Source organism: Vipera berus (genome assembly GCF_964194415.1).
Source record: "Vipera berus genome assembly, chromosome: 8".
NCBI classification, from domain to species: domain Eukaryota; kingdom Metazoa; phylum Chordata; class Lepidosauria; order Squamata; family Viperidae; genus Vipera; species Vipera berus.
This window is the reverse complement of record NC_138211.1, coordinates 222,513-232,851: the sequence shown is the minus strand read 5'-3', so window position 1 is coordinate 232,851 and position 10,339 is coordinate 222,513. Positions and strand designations below refer to the sequence as shown.

The 10,339-nt window shown below is 50.1% G+C and overlaps 1 protein-coding gene across 2 annotated transcripts; it reads right to left on the bottom strand.

Moving 5' to 3' along the window:
• Window positions 1-3,864: 3,864 nt before the first annotated feature.
• Window positions 3,865-9,176, bottom strand: IL10RA (interleukin 10 receptor subunit alpha; the record flags this gene model as incomplete). Of its 2 annotated transcripts, XM_081334109.1 has the most annotated exons (7): window positions 3,865-6,255; window positions 6,994-7,115; window positions 7,806-7,956; window positions 8,144-8,307; window positions 8,505-8,680; window positions 8,787-8,913; window positions 9,021-9,117. In XM_081334109.1, the coding sequence occupies 7 exons, from the start codon at window positions 9,076-9,078 to the stop codon at window positions 5,623-5,625; spliced, it is 1,431 nt and encodes a 476-aa protein (XP_081190235.1). In that variant the 3' UTR covers window positions 3,865-5,622. The 2 variants fall into 2 exon arrangements, with proteins under 2 accessions (XP_081190235.1, XP_081190234.1); XM_081334108.1 differs by having other exon boundaries at window positions 8,505-8,913; window positions 9,021-9,176.
• Window positions 9,177-10,339: the final 1,163 nt, after the last annotated feature.

Genomic DNA, 10,339 nt, shown 5'->3' with positions numbered 1-10,339 from the left:
TTCTCCTTAGTGTTGTGCTTCTTATTTTGGCAAAAATCCACAACAGTTTATATTGTATGCATGTTAATAAAATTATGCTCTTTATTCAAAGTGATTTGGTTGCTTTAGGTGAGCCAGGATTGGCCACAACACACACAAGAGACTACACCTCAATGCTCAAAGTTAATACAGTTCTTAAAGAAGAAGATATATAAAACCAAGGTGACAAGTGGGTGTAAGGAAGGAGAGAGCTTAATACCTCTCACCAATCGAGCATCCCTTTGGGAGGGACCTCTCCTTCTCTTCCCTGGGACTCTTAAGAACTTTCCCACCAGGATGGGAGGCAGTAGGAGGCCCCCCAATTCCTCACTGCCAGGAGAAGAGCTTGGTCTTGGCCACCCCAATGCTTCTGGAGAACTCCGGCCCCTCGTTGCCTGTCTTGGCCTCCCTCAGGGGTCTCGGAGAGGGTGGCTTCCCAGAGCTATCTGCATTTCCAGCTTCTGCCGAAACCGAAGAGGTTTTCCCTTCGAAGCAGAGGGCTTCATGAGCGAGGAGGAGGCCAGCAGGATCCATTTCTGGGCGGCTTCTTTAGCTCATTTTGGCATACAGTAGTCTGGCCCAACTCCGCCTCTTTCCGACCGGGCAGAGGATCTTCCTGAATCCTGCTGCCTCAGGGAACGGTCAGCCCGCGCGGTTCTCTTTCCAGCTCCACGGACCCCGAGCCGATCGCCTGGCCGTCGAAGGGCTTTCAAGATGCTGCTGCTCGCCCGTGCCAAGCGCTCCGGAGCCCGTTTCGCCCCCTTGCCTCGAGATGAGGACGGCATAGCCGTGCCGGAGCGCCAGGGTCAAAGCTGCTTTTTGGGGGGGGCTTCCTTTCTATTCTGGATCGAAAGCTCGTTGTGCTAGTGATTTAATTCCTTGTTAAGACACTTGCACTGGTCTGTTTAAGCAAATTTAGTCACAATCTAACGGCTCTTTCCAGACAGTGAACTCACTCATAAAGTACCTGGTTCATCTGAAATACCTTTATTTTGCATGTAGAAGAAGATTACAGCAGAGAAATTGTGGTCAGGTGAAGTCTGGACGGTACTTTAAGGTCAAAAGACAGTAACAGGATTACTGTCCGCATGGCTTGTGTTCAGATGTTACAATGGAGGATGGAACACAAGGGAACAAGGAGAAGGGGAAGTCCAACCCAGAAGGGGTGGATCCTAGTACAGCATCATGAGCAGGATAGGAAATACATCACAAAGGGGAAAGGTGCTGGCAGACCCAATTAGCATATTATAATTTCCCAAAACAGCCACGTGGTGGCAGCACACTTTCCCTCCAAGACTGAGACAGGATGGACTGAGACTCTAGCGGTCAAGAGGGTGGGCAGAACCGAGCTCTGGGCTGGTGGTGTTAAATCCCAGCCGGAGAAGGAACTTGTCCAACAAGGGCTGCTGCTCTTTTCAGCCACCCTGAAGAGAAGTGAAATGTTTGGAAGAGAAGTGAAATGTTTTCAAAGAAAAAAACAAGAAAGTGCAGTTACCCTTTGGAAAAAAGCACCTTTGGAAAAATAGCTTAGCAAAGAGAATACTTGAAGGGTGACCACAAAGGAGATTTATGTTCTCCAAAGCACCTGAGGGTAAGGCAAGAAGCAATGGGTAGAAACTAGTTAGAAGGAGATTCAACTTGGAAATAAGGATGACATTCCTGACAGTGAGAATTGTTAAACGGTGGGAAAACATGCTTCCTGGAGTTGTGAGTGCTCCATTGCTGGAGGTTTTCAAGAAAAAATTGGTCAAGCATTATGTCCGAGATTGTATGAGAACTTCTGCCTTGCATAGGGATTGGGTTAGAAAACCTCCAAGGTCTCCTCCAGCTTTATGGCTCTGTGGGAATTTAAAATCATCCTGGAAACAATGTATGGGGGTTGTGATCAAGGCTGTGACAAAGAGCAGGAATAACATCCCCACTTGTATCCCTTTACAGGAGGGAGGGTGGGAGAAGCATGTGATGTTCCTGCAGGTTGAGTCATGTGTCCTATTGAGACTTTAGGGAGGTAAGATGGATTATTCAGATCCCTCCTTAGCTGTTTTGTGTGATACTGAATTGTCAGGTCCCAGCAACCCTGACCATGTATATGCCTCCCTCGTGCTCAATAAAGTTACAGCAACCCTCCCTTTAGACCAATATTCTTGGCCAGTTGCAGTAACAATCCTGCAGCAAGCCAGCCCATCATCCCCATTGACTGAGCCACTGACCAGGCAGTATGTAAACAGCAGTGGCTAGACAATGGTCTGGACTCCCTTTGGTTGACTGTGGGGCAGTTCATGATTTGGGCTGCTTTTCGTGAATTTTGGATTTTCTGCAGACAGAGAGTAGGTATTGTGTGTGTGTGTGTGTAAAGTAGAAGGACAACAGTTGCTTGCAGAGCTGCTGTTTTAACAGAGAAGCATTCTGGATGGGTTTGTGTCTCAGTCCATGCCCCCCTCTTATAGTGTGAGTAGTCCCCCTTCTCTTCCCACTTCTGAGACAAATCCTTGCTTTTAAATGCTGCCAGAGGGAGGGTGGCTGATCCCTGCTTAGAGAACAGGAACTTGCCAGCCTTCCTGGCATAAGCCCCGCCCCCCATGGGCAAGGAGGTTGAAGCCCTTTAGAGGAATGTTGGAAGGGGCTTGATAAACATCCAGTCCACCAGGGGAAGAGAGAGGCCCCGTTTCCCAAAGTCTTAATTTACCAGAATGCGATAGCGACAAACACGATACAGCTACGCATCCTGATCCACTTCCAGGCAATCCACAGCAACCACCTGTATCCAACCCTGCTTCAAATTATGGCGGGGAGCAGCATGGAGGGGAGCAACAAAGTCAGGTTCCAGTCACCAACGTTTCACCTTTACCCTATCTTCAAGTTAGAGACCTTGTTCTGTTTAAGGACCAATGACCTCAAGCATCGAAGGGCACCAAAAACTTTCATCAGACCATCGCAGAACTTGTCCTGCTTTTGCCCTTGAAGACTGAACTCGTTGCCTTTCCTTGTTGAATCCTGACTTCAAGAAGAAAAGTGCCTTCAACTTGATCCAGACTACTGAGGCCTGAAAAGGCAATTGTTATTATTGCAATATATATGCATGTTCTTTTATATCTTTCAGGTCTTGAACACAACAAGCAAAACCTCAGCCTGAAATGGCATTTTTTATTATTGCAATATGTCTGCATGTTTATTTTTATATCTATCAGGTTCATGTCTTATATATCTTATGTTGATTTTTATGTCTTTCAGGTTTTATGCCTCATATGTATGCATGTTTATTTTATATTTCTCAGGTTTTTATGTCTATCTCAGGTTTATTACTTATATCTCTCAGGTGTTTATGACAACAAGCAAACCACACACGTGTATTTGCACTTGTATAACTACTGTTATATGATTTTATATGGTGGTATTATGTAATACCAGACGGGGAGTGTGCTGCCACCACGTGGCTGTTTTGGAGAAATTACAATGTGGGCAGTCAGACCCTCCTACCCTATGATGTATTTCCTCTTCCCTCCCCTTTCTGGGATGGACTTCCTCCTCCTTTGTCCCTGGAGAGAATCCCATCCTCCATTATCCAGCTAACATGTGACAACAGCAGACATGAGCAGACGCTGGGAATATTACCATTTTCTGACCTTGGGAACACCTTGGAAATATCTTGGAAATGCTGTGCAATCGTCATCTTAATGCACCTCACCTGCTGTATTAGACTCTACATGCAATAAAGGTATTTCTATATGATAAAAGGTGTTTGCATGAGTTCAAACTATCTGAAGAGAGCTGTTAATGTTAAGGAAATCTGCTTATCTAGACCATAAAGGTCTTATCAAGAGATTAATTATTGTACAATGGCTTGGATTCAGAATAGAATACATTCTTTATTGTGCTGTATTCCAAATTTAATCCTGAAGTATCACATAACTAAACAATATTTATTAAATAAGGCAAAAGACAATGGTGAAGATAATTTAGCTGAGTTTAAAATAAATAAATAAAGTTGATTTGTACAAAAAGGTTCAAGATTTTTTAAGATGTTCCTTTTGTCTAGAGTCTAGACTACTGTATTAACCACAAAACCCTACCTGATAGTTTGATTGTTGTTTTTATCTTAAGTCATTTGTTGTAAGCTCTCCAGAGTCACACTGTCAGAGTTGGGTGGTCATATAAATTCTTTAAATAAATAAATACATAAATAAATAAATAAATAAAAAGAAAGATAGTCTGGGATGCCCTCTTAAGGAAGCTGGGCCTGGGAGGACAGCTCTTGGTGGGGCAAGACAATGTGGATTGGTGCTGAGTAGCTGCTTGTTGTGAGCATCCCCTCCCTCTGTTGCACAGAGCCCAACCAAGACAGCACCATTCTAAACCAAGAGCAGATTCTCTACCCCCACATCCTCAACCCAGAGTCCTTCGTGAAATCTGGATGGCTAAGGTTTGGGTCTTTATCACTGCTTCAGTTCTTTCCTAGGTGAGGACTCCAGACAGACCTCCAACACCAGTCTCCTCCTGTTTAGGAATGGCTGGACTTGGCTCTTTGCAGGCCAGCAGCGTGGTCACTGCACAGCTTCACCATCAAAAAAAGTCAGCGAATGGGCAGCTCCTGCAGATTTTAGGAAAAGCAAAACAGGGCAGGAGGAAGTGATTTCTTAGAGAGAAATGGATGGAGCCTCATTCCAGTTGCAGCTCTGGGCCCTTTGGATTGCACCCAGGCACCCATTTACCAACTGTTGCAGAGGATCCAATAATGCAGGTCTTTTTTCTACTAGAAACCTCCATTCTCCCCTTTTGTAGCACAGCTCTCTGCAGACTTGTTCTCATTTTCTCGGGCTCTTTCTCGTGTGCAAGGCCCTATTTGTCTTCCTTTCCTGTTCAGAAAACAAGGGAGAGTGAGCCATACTAGGTGGTCCTTGCTTAATGACTGTCCTGTTTACCAACTATTCAAAGTGACGATGGTGCTAAAAAAGTAACTTTACGACCAGTCCTCACATTTATGTGTGTTGCAGTGTCCCCACAGACATGTCCTTGAGATTTGGATACTTTGCATCCAGCGGGCAGTTACAATTATCACAGCGTCCCATGGTCATGAGACCACCATTTGTGAGCTTCCCAGCAGCTTTATACAAGCAGAGATAACGAAGAAGCTGGCAGTAAAAATACAGGCTGTGGTCACACAGTGGCCTATTTAACTACCACATTGCTTAGTGATGGAGTTGCTGGTCTCAGCTGTGCTCATTAAGTGAGGACTGTATTTGTTTCTGTTTCTGCATTTGGAATGCACAGTTTCTCCTCCAACCTCATAGATGGGAGAGTGCCATTTTCAATGTTTGAGCTATGTCCAATGGTAAGAAGAGAAAATGTAATCAGGCAATCAGGAGCTTTGCATCCTGGATCCCTCTCCCCTTCTGTACACTCCATTCTCAAGACAGATTCTCAGTTCTCTGCAGGGTTCTGCCTTTGTGGATCCTGGGGAGGAGGCGGACCTCTTACATCCAGCACCGAGAAGGAAAACTCTAGGGATGGAATCCAGCTCAGCTGTCAGTGCAGGGGAAGAGGAAACAGCAGGTATGTCTCTTGTCCAGAGAAGCCCAGCCCCTGAGCTGACTCGCAGGGCAATTCCTACCGTCCCACAACATCCAAGGACATGCTGCTTGCGAATTGATCTTTCTCCTGATCCACACGATGAAGAAAGTCCTTTGGGAGAGCAATCCCCTGCAAGCCAGGGGGGTCTCCGAGGAAGGTCTGCTTCAAATAACCAGTAGTCAGACTGGGATGAGAAAGTGTCTCCCCATTCATGCTGGAGGGAGGCCTCAGGCAATCCTCAGGATCCAAAGGAGTCCCTGACTGTTGCCTGTACCCAGAAAAATGGGCCTGAATCACATCCTTGGATGGTAATCCCTCACCCAATTGCTCTTTTACCCCAAAACTGCCTGTCTCTTTCTGCATGCCCGTCTTTTGACCAATGTCCAGGGTGAAGTGCAGATTGTCCACACTGCCAGAGGTTTCCCGCAAGCAGATGCCACTATCTGCACTGCAGCCACTGCCTTCCTTCGGCCCTCTGCCCTCTTCCAGCTGGCAGTTCCTCTCTGGAAGCACCACTCCAGTGCGATGGCTCCCTCTCCTTTCCAGGTGTGCATGATCCTGTGGACCCAGGAAGAACAGCTGCTGGATGGACTCGGTCTCCATGTGTAGTATGCGGCTTTTGCTTTCCTCCATCAGTCCCCAGCAGAAGCTGTGCCCAAGGGGAGATTTCTGGTATCCAAAAGAAAAGAGGGGGAGAGTCAGCCTGTGGAGCCTCCAGGCAGCCTAGCTAGTGGTCATTCCAGTTCTTCCATGAATCTCACCCAATTCATGAGATTCTTCCCAGAAAGAAGATTCTTCCTGCTTTTTTCAGGCAGACAACAACCCCTTCCAGGGGAAAGAAGAGTCAGCAGTGGACAATGGCTGAATCAATCAATCAATCAGAGTAGAACTGGAAGGGACCTTGGAGAGACCTTGCAGCTGCCTGGCCTGGGCTATGGAGATTCAGATCCCTCCTCTATAGCTGTGGATTGATCATCCTCTTTTAGTTTCAGGTAGCATGCTAAGTTATGATTTGTCTAACTACAGCTCAGTCACAACTAATTGAGCACAAGTCAGACGCACCACATTATGATTTAGCAAATCTTGTGAACAGCTACAGACTTAATCTGGACAATGGAAATATAATAACTAATTTTATGAGGGCTGTGAGGACATTTTTTGAGAAACTTTGGCTTGTAAGGGGAAGTTTAAAGGAAGTTGACAGTTTGACTAAGACATTGTTGGGGATGGCAAAATACCCTGGAAATGGGGGTGGGGGCTCTCGCTCTTTGAACAGTGGACACAATTCATTGTATGAGAGTTTTTGAGGGTCTGGGGTTTGGACATCAAAGAGGTTTCCTACTTGCTTCTCTGAGGAGCAGATGGTTTTGGGAAGCAGTGGTTATTTGTGTGGGGGGGGAGTCTTACCAGGGCTGAAGGCATCCTTGTGGGCTTCTTCTTGTAGGCAGAGGCCAAGCCCAGCCCTGCACCCAGAATTCCAAGACTCAGAAGACTCAGGAGGGCCAAACTTGGGGTAAGGACAATGTGCCCTGCAAAGGAATGTCCCCACACGTGATTTATCAGGGTAGGCCATTCATCCAAGACAGGCAGTGATGGGCAAATTGTGCCCTCTCTCTCTAGTCACCACATGTACCAGCAGTTGTGTAGGAAACAACCAACAGCTTGATCCAAAAAGACACAGACACCAAGAGTGGTTATCATATTTAGGACAGTAAAAGAACTAGGAAGATCCTAATGCTGGGGAGCTAGATAAAGGCCACTCCCCCAGTTAGTCTTGGGCTGACACCAATAGAGCCCCTCCCCACTCAACCCGTTTCTAGTCTAGAAATACCAAAACCAAATTGTACCTCAAAGCTGCTCAGAGGCCTCCAGCTTCACTCTGTGTGTGTGAGAGTGTGTGAGGAGAGAGAGAGAGACAAAGAGACAAAGAGAGAGAGAGAGAGAGAGAGAAAGAAAGAAAGAAAGAAAGAAAGAAAGAAAGAAAGAAAGAAAGAAAGAAAGAAAGAAAGAAAGAAAGAAAGAAAGAAAGAAAAAGAATCGGGTTCTGGTAGTGCCTGCTCCTCCTTTCTGATATCCTCCAGCCAGCCTCAATTCAGATACCATCTTGTCCTCAACTGAGCGCTCTCTGGAAGCTTGGCTGGGCTGGCTTTGCCACAGGCTCTGGCTTCCTCGGGATGCAGGGGGTGAGCCAGAGGTATGGAGAGAAGGCTGGCGCTCACCTTCTTGGGGGGGTATTGAGACACACTGCTCCTCTGTCCAGTCAGCAGCATTTGGCCTGGAGGCCACTCGAGGCTTTACACTGATGCAGTACTGCTCCCCCCATGGCAATGGGGGCAGGTCAAATTCCAGGCTGCCGTGGACGTGGACCAGCTGTGGAGGAGAATGGGCAGGCCAAATCAGTCTTCCTCCCTGCCAAGCTCAGGGCAGGCCACTTGTCTCAGCCCATGGCACCCTTAGGCTCCTGAGGGGCTCCTGCTGGTGCTTCGGCAGCTGCCGTGCCAACTCCCCCAGTTAGCCCCACCGCTCACCTGGGTGCTGGCAATGGATAGAGGCTCACCTCTTGGTTGTTGGACACTCTTCTGACTCGGGCAAGATATTCCCCCCATGCCTCATAGCTGCCTTCATAAGTGAGGTTGGCCCAGCAGCTGGTGGGAAGCTGCAGGGAGACATGGAGCTGGTTGCCACTCCTGGAGAGGATCACCTTGGAGAGCCACAGAGTTGCTGGGGGGGAAGGAGGTGAGCAGTAAACCTGGAGGAAGCCACCCCGAGGGGTTACCCTGAACAGCTCCCCCTCCCTGGTTCGCCTCCTGGGACCGCCACTGCCACCCAGCATGGCTGCCTCGCCCTGCAGGAAAAGCCAGCGGCTCTTGGGCCGTTTCTTCTCCCCGAAGGCGAGGGCCTTGAGCCTCTTGCGCTACCTTCGCTAGGCGTAAATCGGCGCGTCCGTATCCAGGCGGAGGAGCGGTTCCCGGCTACGGCGCGCACCCGGGCCAAGTAGTGAACCGCGGGCTGCTGCGTTTCGCAGGTGAGGTCACAAAAGTCGAGCGCGATCCGGGTACAATTGGCGGCGGCCCTCCAGCTGTCGTTGCCGATCCTGCGGGCGGCGGGAAGTGAAGCCGAAGGCTGTTCTGACACGGGAGACGGGTAAGGACCCGACCCGACCCAGCCGGTCTCTCCCACCCGCCCTGCCCTGCCCTTACCGCCGATACTGCACCTCGTACAGGGTCCCGACGTCTGGCTTAGGGCCCGGCTTCCAGCGAAGCAGGTGATGGAAGACGCGGGCCTGGAAGTGCAGGTCCGAGGGCGCGGCGAGGGTCCGCTCTCCTCCTGAGGGCACAGGCAACGCCGGGCGTTAGCAGGTCCTGCGCCCGTCCCTCCCGCTCGCCTCCTGCGGGTCGGCCGCTCGGCAGTCGCCGCGACGGCTTTTCACTCACCGTGGCCTGGAAGGCAGGGCAGCAGGAGCGGCAGCAGCACCAGCGCGGACACCAACATCTCGGCCGTCCAAGGCGTTTGCCGGAGGGCGACTGAAAGAAGAGCGTTTGCCGGCGGGCGCTGGAGCAGCTGGCTCTGCTTTCACTTCCTCTGGGCATTCCCCGCTGCCCCCCCTCTTGGGGAAAGCCCCGCCCGCGCCTCCTCTCTGTCGCTTACTCCAAGCTCCCGCCGTTTCCTCCCAGAGAAGGAGCGCAATGATGAGCACTTCTGCGTTGGGGAAGGAGCACCAGAAGGTGCCGAGAGGGCTACCGGAAGCCCTTCGCCGGCCTGTCCAGCCAGTGGCTGTCGGCTTGCCCACCCTGCCGCGACCCCCGCCAGTTCACTTTCTGCTTCTGAACTGGGACCCTTCCTCAACTCTAGGTGGTCTGCTGTCTGGAAGGAGCCGGAGAATCAGTTTGGTCTAGTGGTGAAGGCACCAGGCTAGAAACCGGGTGCCCGTAAGTTCTACTCTCGCTTTAACCATGAAAGTCGGCTGGGTGACCTCGGGCCAGTCCCTCTCCCTCAGCCCAATCCACCTGACGTGGTTGCTGTTGCGCGGAAAAGAGGAGGAAGGAGGAGCATTAGAGACTTTCCCAGCACCTATCCTGACTTTCAACGGCTCGCCCTTGGGTTGTCCTCACCAAAGATGAGCCCCCGCGTGTCCGCCCCGTAGGAACTGCCGCCTCCCAAAGCCGTTTGTGGGAGCTGTTGGGCCTCCACTCCGGGGCTCTTTCCACCACTTGGGCAATTTGCCTCCCAACTACCCGCATTTCGGGCTGTTTCTGGGGTCAGGTGCTGGAACGCGAGACTGATTAAACTGCGCCCAGAGAAACCACCTTTCCCATCCTCCGGAATGGACTCGGTGGAAGCAGATTTTACGAGTTCCTCATCTCACCCTCCGTCCTTCTCCTTTTGTAAAACTAACCCTTTGGGTGAGGGGAGTGACATTGGGAAGGGCTTTAGATGCAGCTCGTTTCGTTTTCAGCTCCCCAGGCGGAGTCAGACGCCTCTGACTGGCCGGCTTTTCCGAGTCGGACTTTCCGGTGCGCAGAGGCGGGCTTGAAAGCAGCCTCTCCTTTGGATAACCTGGCACCGCCTGGGCAAGGCTCACCTCGAAGCTGAAGCCCCCTCCTTTCGCCAAGGGGGAGCAAGGCTGCCATGAATCTGGTACTTGCCTCTGGCTCTTCCTGGGCTCACCACGGTGGCCATCTAAAGTGTGGCTCTTGTAAACAAAAAACAGGTACTTATTATCATATCTGATGGACATGCCCTAAAGCTAAAA